General features: G+C 47.5%; 1 protein-coding gene across 1 annotated transcript in view; it reads right to left on the bottom strand.

Moving 5' to 3' along the window:
- Positions 1-21,715, bottom strand: part of COL23A1 (collagen type XXIII alpha 1 chain) — a 172,014-nt gene extending 150,299 nt beyond the window's left edge. Inside the window, exons 1-2 of the mRNA XM_030504860.1 lie at positions 21,515-21,715; positions 17,590-17,659 (exon numbers count right to left, since the gene is read on the bottom strand). Of these exons, the coding sequence (XP_030360720.1) occupies positions 17,590-17,659; positions 21,515-21,715 (271 nt within the window). The remainder of the gene's footprint in view (positions 1-17,589; positions 17,660-21,514) is intronic.
- Positions 21,716-22,055: the final 340 nt, after the last annotated feature.

Genomic DNA, 22,055 nt, shown 5'->3' on the forward strand with positions numbered 1-22,055 from the left:
AACCAACCACCGTCCCATCAGGAAGCAGAATTTAATCCTCTCTTCCCAGCAAGTGGAAGAGTTGATGTTTTCCTTGGCAGCCAGGTCTGGTTCAGAAACACCTATTAGGAAAAGCACAGCTGGACAGAGGTGAAAAGGTGCATTTTCAGAGCAGATCCTATTTGGTACATGTAGTAAGGACAAAGTTCATTTCATCAACACAGCAAACTCAGGCAAACTTCCAGCTTTGAAGAAATTAAAGGCTTGATACAACAGCAATTTTAGATGTGATCACCCAGGAAATATCACACTGATGCAGAAGTGGCCTTGGAAATTCAGACCTGAGGAGGCAGATGTTCTCCTGCTCCCAAACATGGGCCCACCAGTACAGTCACCACGGCGCATTGATGTCCTGCACATCTTTGATTCCAAACTCCTGATTTGCAGAGGATGACCAGCCAAGCTCATTAATTCTAACCACATTTCCACACAAGGAAAAACCCACATGTATCTTTCCAGCTGAAGCCAACACTAAGTTCAGTTCAAACAACTTTCAACAACTCTCCCCACTCGAGGCGTTGCTTCCCAAGGACATTTGCACCCATTCCCACAGCCACACGCTTCAGCTGGGGGAAAGGGGAAGGTGTGAAATTGTGCCCGCAGTGGAAAATGCACCAGAGCTGGCAAAGAAATCACTCCCTCCATGAAGGAATAAACCCCCACAATCCCACGTAGGCAGACGTTAAGATAGATGTGCTTCAGAGAAAGAGAGAAAGGAGTTTGTGTGTGCACAGCCGGAGCCCGACGCCACCCAGGGCAGTTTCTGAGCTGCTTCTTTCTGCCCTTGCTCAAGGCATACACCAAAATATAATAACAATTAAAGAAAGAGAGCAGAAAGATTCTTACTCCCTGGGTTAGGCACTAGCTGCTAAAATGCATGTTTGTCTCAGTTCAGGGCATGGAAAGTTTCTGACTTTAAAAGGAATTAATCTGTTTAGCACAGACTGTATTAATTAGGGTTTATTATAGAGCTGTATTCTGTGCTAGAAAAACACCACCACATATTTATCAAATTTTAACCATGATTATTACGTTTTATTGTTTCATAAACTTTCAAAATGTCATGTCATGATCTATTTCATCTCAGACTTTCCTTTCCATCTAGAAACCATTACATATGCTCCACGGAGAAGCCAACCCAGCTGCACATGTATGTACTACAGGATTCTGTTTGCAATGAAAATTATCTGCAATTGATTCTTATGGAGCCCAATCTTCACAGGCATTCTGCGAAGCCAAAGCTAAATAACAAACAGCATTTGTAAAAAACCATACGTTTTCCTGCAGGCAAAAATAAGGGTGGGGGGAATACAATTAGTGTCCTAACGGCAATTCCAAACTAATGGAAATCTGAGCCATCAGCACAGCGCCAGGGATGCCTCACTGTAGTTTCAGCTGTTGGAGCTCTGTGAAGAGCCCAGCAATCCACAAAAAATCCCCAAATTTAACTAGCATCAAAGGAAAGCGCCATGCTATAGAGCAGAGACAAGCCCAGCAGCGGTGCTAGTGCTTCTGCCTCCCTAAACAGCAATCAGTGCTGGCCCAAGTGCCCTTTAAATACTGGAACATGGCAATAACCTCTCTCCCATGCTTTCTTTTCTCTAGTCTTCAATGCATCCAGCACAGAAACTGGTAAAACCAACCCATGAACTGCATTAAAACTCCATTTCCATCCCCCAAACCAGAGATCTCTACCAAGGGAGAGCCCCATCACGCACACACAGAGCCAGGATGCTGCTTTTGTGGAAGAAACAGCCACACGAGCTGCCTCCACCTCTCCAAACAGGCTCCAGACACAGGGCAGATAGCTCCAGGGCTGGGCTGGCTCCTCTCAAGCAGCTTGGCCATTAGAGCAGACAGGCTCCAAAGAATGCCCAAACCCTACAAAATTGATTTTATGCATATTCTGAAGATTTTGTGCATATTTTCTATCCTTCCTGGCAGCAGAGTGGATACAAAAGGAATCAAGTCCAGTATTACTTGCTAAACAGATGGGAGAAAGAAGTTTGTCCCCTGCAAGAAAGTACCACTGTCTAAAATGCAAAGCAGCAGTGCTAAAATTGTAGCATTCAGGCCAGTTTTGAGCACCAATGACTGGATCTCTGTCTCTCTCTGACCTTTCAAAACCAAACAAATGTCAAAAGCTTCCTATTTCTTCAGCACCAAATACACTAGTTTACGTTCAAGAAAAAGTGCTTCCATCCCATCTCCTCCACACTATTGCTTGCAACACTTTCGAGGCTTTATAAAAAGCAGGATAAGAGTTCAATATTAGCTGATAAATTCTCAAACAATAGGGTTTACAAGTGCAAGAAACACTTTTTCCCCCCCCTCCTCCTTTTAAACTTCTCTATTTGAAACAGTTTGCTGGGACTTCTGCCAGGATCTGGTGGAAAGTTTTCACATCTGCGCTGTACAATTAAAATGTCAAAGCCAGAGATTATTTAGTGTATTAAGAGGAAATCTAAAGAAAAGCCACACATTTTTAAGAGTCAGATTCTTTGCTGAATTATGCCAAGACTATTTCCTCATTCAGTGTGAGCCAATATTTCAGATACTATTACAATTATTACATAGATCTTGCCAGTTTTTAAGCTTTTTGCCACTTTGCCCCTTCTCATCTTAGATTTCTTCCTCCTGCCCCACCAGCAGCGCCTCAAGCATCCTTCAGCACCACGTGCACCAGGGATGTACCAAATCTGCCTCAAGCACACCCTTTGCTCTGCTGGGGTAGGGATTGGGATTCAGTAGGTGAGTATCTGCATCGGATGGCAAAACACATCTGTGTGATTCAGACACACTTCAATCACTGAGGCTGTGTTTCTTCAAATCTCAGCAACAATTTTAGGCTTGAGTTAGTGCCATGCAAAAGAAACAAGTTAAAGCTGTTCCATACAGCAGGTTCCCTTCCAAGCCAAACCATTCTGTTTCTATAATGAATCTGGGGAGAGGGGGAAAATTGGGACTAATCAATCCTCTCATTTTTCCCAATACTTCACCTGTCTTCTGGATGATCTGCTCAACAAGGGACACTGCAACAATTGGACAAACCAATGCATACACAAGCCTAGTAATGATCTCTATATCCTAGTAAAAACCTTTCAATACTAATAAAGAATAAATAAATCTGTTAACAATAATCAGAACTGACATTGACCAACAAAAGCTAGAACAGGGACTGACTGCATCTCAAGGATTTAAAATTACATTCCCATTAGGAGTAACCTTAGAATCATAGCTGACTTGTTGCGTATAGCAACAAGACCTGGGATTAACTCACTGTAAGGTAAGGGCTCAGCGAGTATGGGCTGTGCTGGAGGAGGACAGGCTTGCTGACTAAGTCAGTGTCGTTAAGCAACTTGCTGCAAAAATACATGTTCATGTCTAGTTTAATCACTTCTTTTAAGGGTGAATTCAGCAGGTATAGAAGAGCATTCAGCAAGAGAGGAGGTGGGAGAAAGGCTGGAGCTGTGGAGTAGGTTCCCTTTCATGCCCATGTAGTTTGTCCGTTATGCTTGAATTAGAGGCTACATCATTCGCCTTCCTCCTGCCCCAAATCGCATCTTACCCAATGTGAAAGACATTTATGATGAAGATTTGTCTCCTCTTGTTTTTATTTATTCATACACAAACCCATTTTGGGAGGGTGGGAAGACCACGAAGGAAATGACATGTCAAGACATATAAACGGGTAAGGAAGACAAGGGAACCAAAGAGGGTTCCTCCAACCAAAAGTATCTGCAAACAACTAACTCCAGTTTGCTATTCACAACTTAGATGGATTATTTATAGATGAAGGCTGAAGAGTTGCATGTGAACAGAAATTAGAGACTTAAATGATAACACACTAGCGATGCTCATACATCTAGGCTGATCCCTAAAAAAAGATGCAGACGTGGAACGTGCTCATCTCCGATGTATTTTTACCTAGATGAGCTGGGAGAAGCAGACTTTTGGCTGCAGCCCTCCAGCTGATGAGAGCTGTGTGTGATGCTTGGCACTGCAAAGCTTCAGCTCAGCCCCATTTTGTATCACTTATGGGTCTAAGCAGCAAATTGGTTTCTGCTGCTCAACAAAACAAACAAGAGAGCTTTTTAAGAGGAGGAAGAACAACCATCAGCGTTTAGCTCTCTTGAAACTACCAGGAAGGACCCTTTCCCTGCAACAGTCCCACAGAGGTGTTCAGAACACAGACCTCCCATTTTCCCTCTCTGGAAATGACAGCCCCGATTAGGACTTGGCTGCACAAACCCGATGAAGCGAAACAAAAACATTTCACAGCCCACAGCATTCCTGGCTCCTCCTCAAAACGCTGGCAGCCGGGAGAGGTGCTGGGCAGAGCCTCCGTCCCTTCATCTTTCCTTCTTCCAGCTTTTGCACTTCAAGCTATCAGATAAGTACAAATTGCCTTTAACAGGCATTATTACTCAACTTCTCAGGTGCTAACAGCTGTATCATCCACACGCCCTGTCAGGGTGTCCTAATTTGAGTGGAAACAGCTTCAGTAAGTGGCCTTGATCAGAGGGGTCCCCATCAGTCTCCCAGCCGAGAGCTGCATTTCAGCTGGTCCCGTTCATTAGGCTGCTCGTTATTCCTTGGCAAAGGCACAGCCCCAGACAGAAGAGATTAATGGCTTAATCCCAGGGCCCCATTTTACATTAAGCTGGGCTATTGCTCTTAAACTTTGGTAGAGGATAGCAGAGAGTTTGGCACTGACTGCACAAAAGCTGGTACCCATTGACAGTGACCTCCATGTCCACCAGCCCCATCAACAGCCACAAGCTTGTGCTTCATCAGCACAGATGAGCAGCAGCACAGCAATTAGCAGTGGCTGTCCATCACAGGGCAAGATGCCTTCTGAGATTGGGGCTTGGCTTGGGGATTTTGGGGGGTTCCCTTTGCATTCTGTAACACCCACCCCAGACAATGTCTCCTCCATCCATAAATGTTTTTCAAACTCCACCCTGCGCCAATATAGACATTCCACGATAAATAAATAGAGAAAAATCCCAAAAGAAATAGAGCAGTCACATAACCAAGGAAAGGCTGTCACAGACAGAAGCCAGTGAGTGTTATTATTAACTTTCCCCCACTGCCTGGAAAACCTCACCATTTCTAAGAACCACCTTTTTGGGATTACAACCCAGTAATTCATCTGCCATTCTCACACAAACCCCATGTTGCTGCTTCACCAAGCCCAGTGGCCAGGCTCAGCCCCTGCTCTCCACTGAACACAATGGGAACCTAGGATGAAGGATTCAAGGAGCAACTATCTTAACAAGGTTTCTCGAGTATTCAGACTCCTTTCACAGACAAACCAGCTGGGTTACAAGCGTGGCTCACAGGGGTCTCCAGTGAAACCACTTTCTCAGGATTGTGGGGAATACACACAGGCTCTGCAGCTATTCCACAGGAAAATGAATACTTTACACAAGCAAAGCACTAAAAAACAAACCAAACCAGCCAGGAAGGTGAAAACCTTTCAGAAGCACCCTGTGATTTAATATCTTGAAGTTGGGCCACTTGATGTTTCTACTAAGGATTTCTCCTTAAGATGCACATTCGAAAGATGTTTATCATGTTCACCAGTTACAGCATGGTCTGCCACAGACAGACATCCAACTCCAGAGGCAATGAGTTAAAACAAACTTCAAAATAACACACTTGTGCCCCCAGCCAGACCAAAAGCTCCCCCTGGGGCAGGGTACCACCTCCTGCCACAGAGAGGACACAGAGAGCCTTACTACAGCCTTACACCTCCAACACCAAAAATACAAAGGACTCCTCAAGACAGCCCCCAGGCTGCTTCAACAGCTACCCACAGACCAGACCTTACATTAGCTCTTCCACACATATGCATACACATAAATATACACCCACTTATGCTTTCCTGCCTGCTCGCAATGAGCTTCACTCCAGAACATCTCAATCGCTTCCCTGTACTTTAAAAAGCAAGAGAAGTATTTTAAAGATACCTCGATGTATTCCCAGACTGGAAAGCAACCCCAACCAACGTCAGCACAAGTAGTACAAATTGTCCCTTTGCTGCACCTTCCCAAGAACTAAGAAATGGCAAATGCCACCAGACTCACCTCAGCTATGGAGAGCTTGGAACCATGTCCCACCATCCTGGAGCCCCATCCATGGTGCTCAAACACCCCACACAAGCTCTGCAGATCCTCACAGGAACCCAGCAACCTCATGCTCTGCTGCAGGGCAAGAAAAGCCCTGCAAACACAGCTGGGATGAGGGTAGCACATCAGGAGCAGCAGCTGTGCAGTTACCAGCAAATCCAGGTGACAGCACTTCTTCTAAACGAGCTGCATGCACTGAGCAATGGTTCTCTTTGCAAGAAGAGGGGGAGCAGCCTCATTGCCTTTTCTGTTCCCCTCCCCAAGATACTCAGAGGGAGAGATGCTCCTGATGTCCATCCTGGCTCCTCAGGAAAGAATGCAGCATCCAGTTTTGGGGTCAATCCCCCAGGGATGAGCTCTCGGCACAGAGCCATCAGACAGGACAGATCTGGAGCAAAGAAGAGCTAAAACCAGCAATAAGCAAAGCCAGGAATAAAACCCAGTGAAAGAGGATGGTCATTTAGTCACCAAGGAGAAGGAATGTGTTTGTTACTCCCTGTTCCTCTGTTTTCATTGCATTTTGCTTTGCCACTTCATAAGCACTGAAGAGTACATACACATATATATGGGATTATATGTGGAATGGGAGATATATATACGTATATAAAACTTCTTCCTTATAAACACCATGGGGCTAAAGAGGAGGGGGGCTGTTCTTGGGGAGGTAGGGGGTTGGAAATGTCCACTGACATGATGGGGTGCAAGGGATGGAGAAGGGGTGCTTCCAACTTCATATCCCCTTGTTAATTCAAAAAAGAGAGGTTTGGGGTTTTTCCTTGCTAAATCCTAAATCCCTGCTTTAACACAACACAGCCTCCCCTTCTCTGCTTTTGGGTTTTTTTGTTTGTGTGTGCGTAAAAGCAGAGAAGCCTGGCTTTTACCAAAGGCCTGAATGTGTCTTTGTGTCGCTACAACCAAGAGGAACCAAAGCAAGGGGGGGTGGTAGTGCTGCCGCTCCTCCAGATACTCCAGACCTCCTCTGTCTGTCTGATCATCTCCAGCACGGCTGTCTGTCCCCAGCACCAAGTGCCCAAGGATGCTGCAAGGCACTGATGCACTCTGACCTTACGTCTGTGAGAAGAAACAGTTTAAAGACTGTGAATCTTTTCACTCTGAAAATGAAATGGAGTTCCTTAAAGTCTGGCTTAATTCACAGTAAAGCAACCCTCAAGGAGCTAAAATACAGTGTTTTTATCCTTCAAGTCAAAATGATCTGTATAAACTCCTAAGTCAGAGTTGAACACCCCTTCCTGGGGAGTTTAATCGTATATTTAGAATTAAAATAAGACTTTTATACAGTCCTGATCTACAAAATGGATAGATGCAAATAAAATTATTAAAACAGAAGAAAATAGAGCAGAAAAGCAAAGCACATGCAACTTCTGGGTCAGGGCATGTCTGCCTTCGCACCGCACTCCAGCATGGGACTGATATATGCCAAGGATGAGGGCAGGGGCAGACCCATACACAGCAGTCACCCAGTAAGGAGGATGATCCCTGACTCAAGCCCTCCAGAGCTGAGCTGGAAAAGCTGTGGTTTAGGATGCAAGCTTTAGGACAAAACTTTAAGGAAGCAAATGCGCAAAAGAAGTCCTTGCATCCATGGCACAGATGAGCATCATCATCCACACCAACAGCACACGATCTGCTACCAACAGCATGCTTGCCATCTAATCCCGCTCCAATAAATAACCAGACAAGCCAAAAGTAGCTGCCGGTAGCCCAAAAGCCAGGCTTTCTCTGCAGAAATGGGACATACGTTCCTTATAGCTCCCTATCAGGACCCATTTTTGCAATTAGGAATGTCCCTGGGATAGCGCATGAGTCTCCTGACAGAGCCTCTGCGCAACGCAGTTGAATGTATTTGAATGTTTGCACAATAGGGACTCAAAAACATCATTATTTGTAGCAGTTACTGCCAAAGCTTCCCAAAATATGCAGCAGATCAGATCAATACCAACTGTTCCCATCTTCCAGACAGATCTGCTGGGGAAAAGAAAAATCTGTTCAACATTTTATCCAAGCTCCTCAGCCTTCCTCAGCAGTGAAGCAGCACAAACCTGCTCGATCCTCCTGCACCAAGCGCACCGCATGCTGGAGAAGCACGAACAGGGATGACTCAGAGACAGCACAAAATGGGGAGAAAACCCAGACAAACTCAAGCCAGAAGGAAACACTTCCAGATGTCCTGCACTGATCTACCTGCACTGATAGACCTCATCTCTAGTAGTGGGGTTTTTTAGAAGCCTGACCACAAGTACACAGATGGTTGGGAACTCCATCAAACCTATTTAATGTTCTTTGTAAATACATCCCTCCCCATGTCATACTTGCTGGGAAGGTGCCCAAGAGAGAGTACGAGGGGTAAAATTTCTATGCGGTGCACAGAGCTTGAGTCGAAGAGGTTCACCCATGTGCTGCCTGTACAGCCAATGACCACGGTCATGCTACAAAGAGCCAGAAGACAAGGGAAAAACACAGGATTTCTTGCAAGTGCATAGGAAACATCAACTGTGGGCTGGAGCCAAGTCCACCACTAGAGTTGTCTTGACATAAATGGTCCCAGTCAACTTGCACCATAGGGGACTTTCTGATGAATGAAGTCCTGTGTCATCAGTGGCTCTTGCCATGGGGTCACTCAGGGGGATTAAAAGGTAGTTTGTGTCACACAGCCATCCCCAGGTAAAGACTGGCTTTTCTTGGCCTCACGTCTCATCATGATTGCAGTCACTTTGCAAAAATAAACCATAGAGGCAGATGCTGTTCAGTGGGAGCCAAGTTCTCTTAATGTCTTCAGTAAATAATTACATAAATAGACCAAATTTAAAAGAGTGCCAGAAACATGAACAGCAGCTTCAAATGCAACCAAAGCAGCATCACACCCCTGCCCCAACCATACAACATGAATGTGAGGTCTTTCACTAATACGTCCCCAACTCCAATTTGTAGAAAAAGGTGGACTTCTGGCTCCAATTAGCGCTTAAACCATGGAGCCCTCTCCATAAGTCCCCTGGCTACACTCAATTTATCCTCATACGCAGTTTTCTCTCTAGGTCACATTAAACAAAGCAAACGAGCAGATGCTTGGATGAGCAGGGGGACATTCAGGACCTGCCATCCCCTGCATTTCCAGCAGCTCTTTGCCTCGTACAAAAGGCCATGAGCTCGACCCATCTGCCGCAGGGATGAAACCCAAGAAGCACGTTGGATTTGCAGAGGCTGCCAAGTCCAAGCATTCAGGAGTATCTTGGCACCGGCATATCTTCTGCCACATGATAAAACAAAGTCTGATGGTGACAAACGAAGAGCAGGTGGAGGTTTAATTAGGTCACTAATCCATGTGAGCACAACCTGCAAGGCTGCATAGCGCAAAGGCTTGCGCCCACCACGCTCGTGCTTGGGGTGCTGCAGAGATGATCGCCTCCCCCCAGGAATGGATGCTGCCTGGTGGGATTTGCATGGGCTCATAGCTGGGAAATGATGACAATTGCTGCCTCTTAGGTCTGATTTAAACAAGCAGAGAGAATTCCAGCCTTTTCACTGTCTGGTTGATTATGGCAGGACAGGTGCAATTAAATAAAGATCAGCAACTGATCTGTCTCCCCATGCTGCTTCTCCTTGCAGCGTGTCGCCACGAGGACCTGTCACTCAGACATTGGTGTACCTTATCCATGCACACAGCATGGTCAGTTCAGTCGTTGGCTCCTGCACATCCAGCACCAACGCCAGCCAGGTACAGCCACTGTGCCTCTGCCACCCCAAGGACACCACTGCAACAATGCTGCCTCCAGGCTCCTCACAACCACAGATGGACGAACCTGTGGCCAAGTCCTCCATCCTGGTTGCTCTTAAAACAGGTTTTCAGTGATTTCCTACAGCCAGACTAGCATCATGAAAAATGAAGGTGCAGAAATACTCAGTCACACAGCTGAAGAAGAACTGCCACCCCTTTAACACATAAAATCACAAACTGGTTTGGATTGGAAGGGACCTTAAAATCCAGTTCCAACCCCCTGCCACGGGCAGGGACACCTTCCACTAGAGCAGGTTGCTCCAAGCCCCTGTGTCCAACCTGGCCTTGAACACTGCCAGGGATGGGGCAGCCACAGCTTCTCTGGGCACCCTGTGCCAGCGCCTCAGCACCCTTACACCTTTTTACTGGAGCAAGAGCAATGTTTCTGGTCTTTGAATGGCAAAACAGTTGATAACACCAGGTTTGTGGATAGTCCAGGACATCTCAAGTGGGAAGTCAAGGGCAGAGGTTGGTGGGGGAGATAGGGCTGGTTTCTAGCCTTTCCCTAGGCTGGCACTCCCTGAAAGAGGCCAACGGGATGGTTATTTAATAGTACCTGTTGAGGAATGAAGCAACACCCAACCAGTGCAGGAAGAGCAGGGGCTTAACAGTGATACAGCCCCTCTGCTCTGTTTGGATTTTGCCTGCTGTTATCTACATGCTCCCAACCACATGAGCAGGTGATTGTGCTTTCTCTGCAGCATGTAATGTAAAGTAATGTACTATGACCATGCCATGCGCATGTATTCATGCAATGCAAGTCATGAAACAACAGCCCTGAGCTTCTTGATGGCAGAGAGATAAGGCAGCTCTTGCTTCAGGAACACATCTGCAGTAGCTGACTGCCCAAAAATCATTTCTGTGCTAAAACCTGCTTCTATCAACACTGCATGAATGATAAGATCAACCTAAAGCATGCCGGGTTTGAAGCACATTCCCATCCTGTTACACCCAGGATGGACAGGAGATGACAGCACTACCAGCTCAATGGGATGCAGACACAGAAGGTACCACGCCAAGCGCAGCCTATTTTCAATAACCAGTTCTGCAAAGCCAAGACACTGCTCACGTGCGTGACATTAATCCATCATTTGAGCAAGAAAGGGGAGGAAATCAACTGGAAGCTGATGGGAAACTCCCAGGTGAGTCATCCATGAGCATTGAACCAACCTGCTCCAGAGCCTTCTCTCTGGAAAGGCAGCACTGAAGGGGCTGGCAGCAAAGAATATCTGTGCCTAGATAAATAACTTCATATGTTGAGGCAAAGATAAAGTTACACAGAGCCTCTCGTAGAGGATATGGTCATCAGGTTTATTTTTGTAGTTTTCATTACCCTCAAAATAGCTTTGACAGACTCAGAAAAAATAAATTTTCAAAGCCTTCTCCCATTGATGTCACCAGTTTTAATTAATTTTTGCTGAAGTGGTATAAAGATGAATGCTGCTGGGAAAGGGCTGCTTCCTGGTGTACTGCTCTGGGCCTCCATGTTCAAACACAGGAGCTGCACCAAATGCCACCAGGATAAATCCCGCCACAGGCTCACTGGGAGATGGCTCCAGCCCATCTTCCTGCGCCAGTGGTTTTGAGGCCAGACTGCCTTTTAGCTCACATCTCTGACTCCGTGTCAGAGATGCTGCCAGCTCTGGGAATAACACTGGTTCCATGCTATTTCCTGCCTCAGAAAGTCCTGGCCACATCCAGCATTTAATGTCATGTCGGTAGGACGTTAAATGTCACTGGTAGCTGACACAGCAGCTGATCTGGTAGGGTACTGTCTGGATGGGTGCTGAGCAAAGGACGTGCCTTCTTTTGGACACCAACATGTTGGGGAGCTCAGTTTGAGGGCACCCCCCAAATTCCAGCCTCAGACCTCCCCTTTGCTGTATACCTGGTTGTCTCCCTCCATCACCATGAGCTCCTTGACAGGGTGAGGAGCAGTGCCAACAGTGTCTTTGCAATAGAGAAAAGCAAACCAGCGTGAACAGAAGCCCTCCTGAAACTGCCATGACATACCTGGCTGCTGCCACTAACCCTCTCTGGAAGCACAGTAACCCATGAGAAAATCATTCCTCTGCTTTCAAGAAGGACTTTGGGCTCCTTCCCCCTTGCTGGGTGGCACCCTGCAGTGCACAGCACCCTGCAGGGCACAGCACATGCATGAGCCATACGGCTGGGAGGAGATGCCACAACAAGCAAGACTCCCTCTCCTCCATTTATTTCCATCTATTGCCACCACTCAAGAAAACAACCCCCTAACCCATAGTTTTCCATCAATGGAGAGTCCTGAAGTCAGGAAACAACTCCCTAAGCAGAGCTTCAAGGTTCCCAAGGATGAGATGGGGGCCCACCACTCTGCGGCGGCAGCTTTCCAGGGCCTTCCGTGTGAGAAGATGGAGGATATCCATGCCCATCCCAGGTAGCTCCCGGGAGAAGACGGCTGGCAGCTCCTGCACATGTGGCGTGCAGACACGGCTCCAGATGTCCTCAGGGCCTTCCACAAATATCCAAAAGGGACTGGTCGCCAGGAAGGAGCCGATGGACGGTAGCCAGCAGTGATTTCTACGCTCAAAGAGCACTTTCCCAATAGCTGCGAGGATCTGCCATCAGATTGGATTTCTGAAGGGGTAAGACTCAAAACCACGTTGAACACAAAGTAAGCGCCTGCATTTAAATGGCACCATTTGTCTAAAGTCCATCCGAGCCAGTTGTTCTTTGTTATTTAGATGCTTTAGAGCTTGGCTTCTGGCTCATTTCTTACAATCCTGGCACAGGTTTTTCCGTGCAGGAGAGAATTCCGATTGCGTTTGTAACTTCAGTGCAAAAAAAATCCCTGTTTATACTAATACTGTAATTCTAATATCTGAGTCTCCTGTGGGCAAAGTCAGACTGAGAAAGTAAACCCTGCTGAAGCAAAGTGACTGGCGGGGTGTGGGAAACCGAGGTAAGGGGGTTTAGGAAACATTTGAAAACTTGAAGATGTTGTGAAGCTATAGTCTCATTCTAAATCTTAGAGATTACAGAAAAATACTGGGGTTTAATGGGTTTAGTAGGCAGAAAAGCATCTCTTGAGGTGACAGTAAGGAATACTTCAGACATTTAATGTCTATAAATGCAAAGCAACCCAGAAAAGCAGAGATCATCACTAATTTCAACAAGAAACACTTGCTTTCATTTGATATTTTTCCACATCTATTTAACTATCCTGAAGGACTCGTGGCTCTCAAAGACAGCACTACAGACCCGGTACTGAAGACGTAAGAAGATAGCAATAATAGAGAGCTGCTATCACGCAAGGGTGCGAAACAAAGAGCCAGTGCTACCAGAGCTCAGCGCATCCCATTTGGCATGCTGGAAAACATCTGCCATTTGTCAGGACTACAAAGCAAGCAGAGCCCTCTCCTCCTTGATCTCCAGCAATTAGGGGAATTCTGTTGTGCTAATTACCTGGGGAGACAACCCAGGGAGAAGGCAGATAGCGAGTGACACTTGGAGACAACATTTACACCAGCAAAACTTAGGCAGATACTTCAAGTCGCTGGGAAGCACAAAGAGTACGGAGCCAAACTGCAGAAAGCTGATCCCTGTGCATAAAGTTTGGCTAAAAATTATAAATAAACACTTAAAATAATAATATTGTTTTAAAATAGAAATAAAAATAAGCACAGCAAGAGAGCCTCTGTTGTTGCTGAGTCTGCAGAGGTGGGGAGGGTTTGAAATGCTCGCCTTCCCCCAGTACACATGGTTTGAATTGCCGAGCCATGGAGCAATCGGCTGTCCTGCAGTACCACGCCGTTCTTCCTGCTGCCAAGCCATTATTGGGAAATATTTGTCACATTTTAACTGGAACATCAGATTACACTGAACATTTTCACACTGTTTTGTAATATATACATACGTTCAAAGCATATGACGCCGTCTCAGCATGAGTTCAAGATGAAGACAGGAATATGTGTCATCCAGCAGCCAGGAAATTCGGAGTTAAGGCTCCGGAGCGCAAAGCCTGTGCAGGTACCGCACAATAAAAAGGCACAGGGGAACACAATGCACACACTGAAATACAGTGTAAGAACTGGAGGTTTTCACACCTTTGGTCTGCGATACAGCAAGGAGCAGCTGCTGGGCAGGGTGTTTGCTATGGACTGGGCTTGTTTTAAGCCTTCTTTAACTGGATTTAAGAACATTTGCTCTCAGGCATCCAGCACTTTGAGCTCTTGATGGATCTTCTCACAGACCCTAAAGACTTTTGCCATGGCAAATACTGTATTTAACAGGAACCTTTCGCACCTCAGGTTTTGAAAGACTGAGCTTCAAAATACAAGGCGGGGAAATAAAAGACTCCTTAAAACTTATGGATATAAAAAGGCAGCCAGAGGTCACACGACTGAAAAGCAAAGTGTTTGCAAGCATGGAGGTTTAGTCCTGCATTCAAGCCACCTCCAAGTGCTGCCCTAAATGCCACATAAACAAGTGTTCCTGCACCTGCTGCATTTTATCTTGCAGCAAAGTCCATGTGAGGATCCCACCAAAGAAAAGAGGCTGAAGCAATGGGGGCAAGGGGCCTCCCTGCAGAACATTACAAGCCTGGCGCAGGGAATGACAATAATAAAACTATTGAGCTGCTGTTTCACAGTGAGCCAACATATGGGGACAGCCTGTCCGGGGCCTGCCCAGCGCCAGCGGCACACAACCACTGCGGTCCCATCCCAAACAGCTGGAGGGACCAAAAGGCCACATTCATCACTGGAGCAGGGTCACCAACCAGCCCATTGCAGCATCAACAACACGCCCATCATGGCATTTCGGAGCCCAAATCACACTGGTCCAGTTGCCCCAAACCCCCTCGCCAAGGATGCTTCTCCTTTCTTCAGCCACAGAAATGCCCAAACCACAAAGGAATCAAAGTGACACCAACTTGTTGTCATCATCTCCCCATCGCTTTGGTTGGATAAATAAAGCAAAACAAGTCAACTCAAAGCAGCACACGGATGCTGAGAACAACTGCGGAGACACCTTCTTGCAGCATGTCCAGTGTCAGAGCCAGAAGAGTAATTTTGTTAAGGTTTTTTACCAATGATGATTATTTTTCATGAGATCAGGATGTCTCCACGGCCTTGGCACAATGGCCAGGCCCCCTCTGCTGGCCACTAGCCCCTGTGGTGCCACCAGCCCTAGACCCCCCAGCCTGGCCCCCCGCATCCCTGCCTGCCCCAAAAAGCCCTGAGGGTCCCATTTTAGAAGTCAAGCTACTTTATAACGCAGTTGAGCCCTACAGCCAAACAGGTGACTGACTGCAGGGCACAAAGCACAAAACGGGTCAGTTTTGCTTTCGTTTTTCTGGGGAAAGAGTTTATTTTGTTTGTGTGTTGTACAAACACTGATTTAAGGCTTTGCTGTAATCGAAATAACTTGAACCTTATTTAAGTGGACCTTAGTCATCTGGTCCGAAACTGCTTTTAACACATAGGTCAATTTTATCAAGGCAAGTCTCCTAAAAACAACCCTCAGCCCATCAAACCCCAACAAAACTCCAAATTGACTCACTTCAAGGACAAATACGGGGCTTGTTCAAAACTGGGCCAGCTCTGAGCACACAGTTTGCTCCTGCCACTGCCATGGGTGTGCAGGGCAGTGAGTTCCCCTCTTCCCAAAGAGGCACCGGGGGAGGGACCACAGGCGTGATGCTGCAGACAGCACCACCATCAACAGCTCTTTGGTGGGCTTGCTTTAAATCCAGTGATAGAAAAGAACTCTTCTTAAGCTTAGCAGAGCTTCTGGAGGAGAAAAGCCCCCCAACCCAAGTGTTTAGGATACCCACCAGCTTCCAGCTGCCCATGCATGCTTCCTGCCTCCCCCTGCCCATGGGCAGAGGTGGCAGGATCTCCCCATCTCCCAATCCCCTCCACGGGAGAAATTTCCTTTCTGCTTTTTGTTGCATGGAGGCAAATTGAAGCTTAGTTCTTAGTTTGCATCCTGGCATACTTCTGCAGCAAATGCCAGTGAGGACCACAAGCTCTTGGGATGTTTCTGGACCAAGCTCTTCAACTGCAGACCAGAAGGCAATTCAGCCTTCTTGAAGAGAAAGAGGAAAGAAAAGAAACACATGTAGAGATTCCTTCGATTTGCTCAAAAATAGCTGAAAAGCTTCAAGACAGCTCAGGAGTAGACCCTCATCTTAGCACAGCGCTCAGCTCCCCAGTGGTCGTAGCCAGGAGCAGCCATCGATGCGACGTTTCCTACCCATGGGAAATCACTTCTCCTTCCAATTACTTTGACATTCGTTACTAATGATTGTAACGAGTATTTCAGCAGCACGTGGGAAAACCTTCCCCCTCCTCTCTTCTCCCCATCTCTCAAACACAGCAACCACCAAACCCAGTGACCCGGAACAGAATTGGGACTTTCCTGGCCACAAAGGAGCCTCTTCAAACCCAATTGCGTTCTGTAGAGCAAAGGAAAAGCCTCTTGACCACTTAAGCACACCAGTAGTGCCCCGGCTGCACTGACCAGAGCAAGATGCAGCCGCAGAGTCCCATGAGGCCGACAAAGGACTTGGTCGGGTCTGTGCATCTGAAGGGAGAAAACTGATTTGACCGCTGGTGTTGGAAGTGCTGAAAACAAGCATGGTTTGTGTCTCAGCTGAGGGGTTTGGATACAGGCATACAGGACACCCACAGGAGCCTTCCACTAGAAAAGCGCAGCAACATTTAAGAGCATCAATACTGAAATGTTTCCAAGGTTATTATGGGGGAAAAAGTCCATCTTTTTTGTCCTGTGTGTATGGACTAACGCTGTGTGTTCTGGTAGGATCCATATCCAGGATGGCAGGAAAAACTGAGACTGCCCATTTGCCTATTATGCATCTACATTTAGCATTTATGATTAGTATTTTCCTTTAAAACCAGAACTGAACTATCTGCTGCTTGCAAGGCTCTGTAACACGCCTGTGCACTCTCCCCCATCAAAGCACTGCACATCTTTCACCCATCTTTCACTACTTCAGTGAAAAGAAAGGGCTTGAAGTGCCTCAGCCCAAAGCCATTCATGCAGTTTGGTATGACAGCACAGCACTTAACACAGCATTTCTATAAATGAGATTCCTTTACAAACTAATCTAAGCTGTTTATTGTTTCCAAGGAGCATGCACTTCCACAGCAGAACAGGAAGTTTTGACAGTTTAAGAAGTTCATTAAACTCTGGGAGGAAATTTAAACAATCAGTGACAGCTTTCCTGCAGCAAGGCAGCGCCGGAGCAGTCGGAGCAAGGCAGAGAGGCTGCAGCTTTTAATTATCACACTTGCATTAAGCCCCAGTGATTTTGTTACTACTTCTAAATTGTTTTGGCCCAACACCCAGGGCTCACAACTGAGTGAAGCTATTTGCTCTTTTATTCTTATAGCCAAATGTCGCTTTTGTCCAAACCTCAAACTCCTTTATCTGTAAACAGGCCAAAGGAAGGCAATGGAAGATGTTAACAGTCTCAAGCTCAAGAGAGTGCTTCAGATTGGAAAGAAACACTTCTTAATGCATTTTCCTTGATAGGGAGTACTATATAAAATGGGAGAGGAGGAGCTCAGTGGCATTGGTCCAGTCTGGTGTTGGCTGTGCTGGTGTGTTTGCACCTACCTGGGGGGCACATGCAGTCTGACGGAGCCTCTCTTGCCGTCCGCAGCTTTGCCAGTCCTTCACCCAGTTTCTGTTTGGAGAAGGAATGAAAATAGCCATTTAGAGAATATATTACATCTAAATGTGGATTGTGCGTGCATGCCAACATCCAGCACACTTCCAGTGAGAGGTAATGGTTTCATCCTGTTGCATTCAGCCTCTTTGGATAACGCCCCATGCTATGGCAGCATATGAAAGACTAAATGTTTCTTAGGAAGTGGTCAGTCTACAGCCCTCATGTGTGGCAGGCAGAAACTCTGCACAGCCCAAAAGTCCTTTGAGCCAAGCACCGTGGGCTGGATTCCTCCTGCACAGCTAAGTCCCATGTTCAGATGTCAGCATCGCCTCAGCATGTTTGGTGGCAGGGTCAGGCAAAGGCCCCAGGGAAAGCCCCACTGCAACCAACAATGAAGCTGCTTCCAAACACCCAGGAGTTTACATACCAGGCTGATATTTGCACAGCAGATGTGGCCTGATTTGGCTGATTTTGTACTTAAAATTCATGCCATGTGGAGTGTTACAGGTTTTTTTAGGAGAGGGATGAGGAGGTGAAGGACAGTGCCAGTGAGACCAGGGTGCTTGCACACCCCAAAGTCCACCCAAAGCCCAGTGTTTCCATCTCCAAGGTGAAAAACCCATCAATGGGACAACCAGAAAACATATAAATTCACTAACCTAAAGCAATGTCTACGTGGCATATTGCAGACAGATGTGAGTGTGCTTTGCCTGCTCTCCAAGCCAACCAAAATGTTCGTGCCTGCATTGAGGACACTGCCAAGCCTGAGGTAATGAGCCCTGATGACAGGTAAGTTGTATTAGCTCAGGCATGGTGCTTGGTAGCTGGGGCAGCCCAGCAAGGGTGGGAACATCTCATCTTCACCCACAATCTCTCTCAATCCTCCAGGAATGCCCTGTCTCACCTATTTACCAAGAGAGAAACCAATAATCTGATAACTGGAGCCCCCACGTTTCCAAGAGAGAAAACTCAAAGTACTTATTGAATACAGGGTGTTCAGACTTGAATTTTATCCAGCTGACAACCCACTCTGTGTTCTGATATTTGAACACTGTGGACTATTCTGGAATTAGGCTACCTGTGAATTAGGTTCTTTTCCTTTTATTCTGGGTACTCAGTGGTTTTATCTGTTGTTGAAATCCTAGACATTCCTCTCTAGCTGCTCGGATGTGATGCTAAGAGGTCCTGAAAGTATCAACACAGCTTCATAGCACCTGACAAACGAGTTGCCCTAAGGGGAGTATAAATACCGAAATGGTCCAGCTGCCTCCTGTGAAACATAGGCTTTCCTTGAGGAAAAGTGTCAAGGAAGTATCTGCAGAGACTTTTCTGAGCACCTGCAGTCTGAACGTTAGAGAGATGCTTGATTTTGGTCTGTTTAAAGTAATTTGGATGATGAGGGTGCTCGAGGAAATGAAAATGAGCTCTTCCATCCTTTGCGCACAGCAGGCATCACTGGGAATAGGAGATCTGAATCCCGGAGCGAGTCCTCTGTTCTCCCATTGAATTGTTCTTGTCATGAAACTGATTAATCTGGACACTGTCTGCCTACTGCGGACAAGAAATCCATTGGGAACAAAACAGTCCAGCTTTGTTTACAACAACTGGATGCTTCTATAATCCTCCCGTTAACATTCTCCCTCCAGTATGAAAACTATACACTCCAAACTGGGGCTTTGATGTAGAGCAAGTGGAGATGCTGCCACGTTCGGACCACGCTATTGGAAATGCTTCAGAGGGCATCAAAGCAGGACCCTGCAGCATGTCCCATGAAAGGAACAGCCAAAGGAAGGGCAAGGTCCCACCACATTATAATCATCAATTTCTCTGATGCATCTGTCACAGGGCCAGAAATTAAATCCTAGTGTCCAAATTGCCTTTCATTGCCTTAACTACACACTCACCCTTTATTATTTCCTATCCTCCTTTACTTGCCAAACATTTTAACAACACCAAAAGGAACAGAGCCAGCATGTTGGTGTTGTATTTGCTGCTCTTTGTATGCAGCCCTGCCATAAATTACGCCAGCAAACCCCTAGACTGGTAGATGTAGTAACGCTTTTGGGGCAGTGACAGAGAACAAAGTTTGCTGGGTCATGCACAGAGAGCGTATGGGGCTTTGGTTTCCCTTCTGAAATGTTGTGGTGAACTTCAAAAGAAGACCAACATAGAACTTAACAGAAAAGCTGACCCCAGGCACCAGTTGATGTTCATGATGATGGAAACACTCCTTTGCTCTCCAGAAACTCTCAAGCACAGAAAGGACAGACGTCACCCGATGAGTGAGTGGTCTTATGAAACAGAGAAGTATTTGGTCAAGAGACAGGAGCTTTCTGAAACTTTACCATACATGAAGAGGTTCATTTAAAACGACTATTAATAGACAGTACAACCACTACCACTCATTCCTTGAATCTGTTACTCGTTTCAAGGTTTGCTTTCAGTATTGACAAAACATTGGTCATACAAAGCGTTTCAACAAGCTCCCTCTTGCATTAGAAACCCAATTATGCGGTTTTGCTCTGTTTTCCCCTGTACAATCTCCATCTGAGCATTCCCAGTACAAAACAAGCTTTCCACACTTAACTAAATCTCAGCAAGAGGTTGCACATGATCTTAGGCAGTGCCACAGAAACCATTCCCATTGCTAAGCACATTTATTGGAGTAATTGGAACAGAACCACTGCCACGACTGCCCGGAGAGAAGATGTTAACTAGGCTCTGTGATCACGCCTCATGGGCTCCCCTCTGGTCTGGTATTCAGGGGTTTCACAAAAACACTTCTTAACATTCCCCTTTTATCCAGGCACAGCAATGGAACCAGGCTTCCAGGCGAGTGAATGCTCCCACCGTCCCTCCAACAGCAACAGGCAGGATAAGGGCTTGTCCCACCAGTGCTGAACTCCATCCATCCCCCCTCGCAGCCCCAGAGGTGCTCACAGCTCCAAGGCGCTGCTGACAAACACATTTTTGCACATTTGAGGCTCCATGACTGTAATGCAGCTCCGTGTTCTGCACCCCAGTCAGGCCGTTAACAAAATCCCAGTGTAAAACCATCCCCAGATGTCAGGATCGATCGCAGGGAAGCCTCCTGCGGCAGCCCCATAGCCGTGCCGAGCCATGCTTTATGAACTACTGTTTACACAAGTCCAGCAAACCAACTGCGGGATCTTCAAGCATTTCCCATGAGTGATGGGAGCCCTCCCCACAATCCCTGCCCGTGGGAAGCCCCAAACCTAAACACCAGAGTCTGGGGAAAAATATAACCCTGGGATCAAGTGTAACTACTCCCGGAGGTATGGTTTGGTTATGGAGAAGGGCATCGGTGTGGATAATCATTCTCCAAGTGGGAGAAATCTTTGAGCACAGAAATCTTTATTGGATGATTACAGAAAACCCTGGGATTCAAAGTAAAGTAACTAGTTGCTTGTCTTCTCTACCCGCCATAAATCAGTTCAGCACTGCTGGACCACACGATACTGTGTGAGAGACCGTCCAGGTAACAGGGATCGTGTTTGTAGATTTCTATCTAGGAAATTATAGTCCATTACATCAGAAGTTAATAGTATTTAAATACACGGGTTACCTTTGTTAATTAATAGAATGAGGGGCAAAGTCGCATGTCCTCAAACATTAAATCGCTCGCCTTCCCCACCTGGCCCATTTTCTCTCCTAAATCCTAAGGGCTCTGCCACGCCTCGCCCGTAACGGGCACCGTAGCGAAGACGGACGAAGTTTGGCTAAAAGGAGCAAGTTTTCCCGAAGGGAAAGAGACGTCGAGACCCCCGGGGGCTGCCCGCAGCGACTTTCCCAAGTGTCCGGCCCCGCTGCGGCCGGTCCTGTGTGCTGCGGGGCCGCGGCGGGACTCACCTCTCGGAAGAGCTGCTCCACACGGGGCTGCAGCGCGTCCAGCAGCGGCCCGGGGCCGCGCTCCTCCAGGGCGGCCAGCCTGCCCTGCAGCTCCGCCGTCTTGGCGCCCAGCAGCAGGCACACGGCCACAGCGGTGAGCGAGAGGAGCAGGCAGAGGGCGGAGGTGGCGGTACCCGCCGCGGCTCCGCTGCCCGCGCTCATCGCGCCGCTGCGCGGGGTCCCGCTCGGCTGCCGCCCGCCTGCCCCCGCCGGCGCATCCAGCGCCCGCCCTGCGCGCTGCGCGCCGCGGAAGTGGGGCCGGCAGCTGCGGAGCGGCCGCTCTCCTCCGCTCGCCCCGCCAGCCCCGGGTCTTAAACGGAGGAAGCGGGGGGTGGCGGCTCCCCCGCCGCCTCCCCCCCGCGCTGGGGAAGGGGGGATGCTCCGAGCGCGGCCCGCCGCCCTCCATGGGGGATTACGCGGAGCAGATCCCACCCCTCTGCCCGGCCCCCCGGCGGGGAGCGCTCCTTCCCCGCCCTCCCCTCCCCGGGGGTCCCGGCGGTGC

Source organism: Strigops habroptila, chromosome 12 (genome assembly GCF_004027225.2).
Source record: "Strigops habroptila isolate Jane chromosome 12, bStrHab1.2.pri, whole genome shotgun sequence".
Lineage (NCBI taxonomy): Eukaryota > Metazoa > Chordata > Aves > Psittaciformes > Psittacidae > Strigops > Strigops habroptila.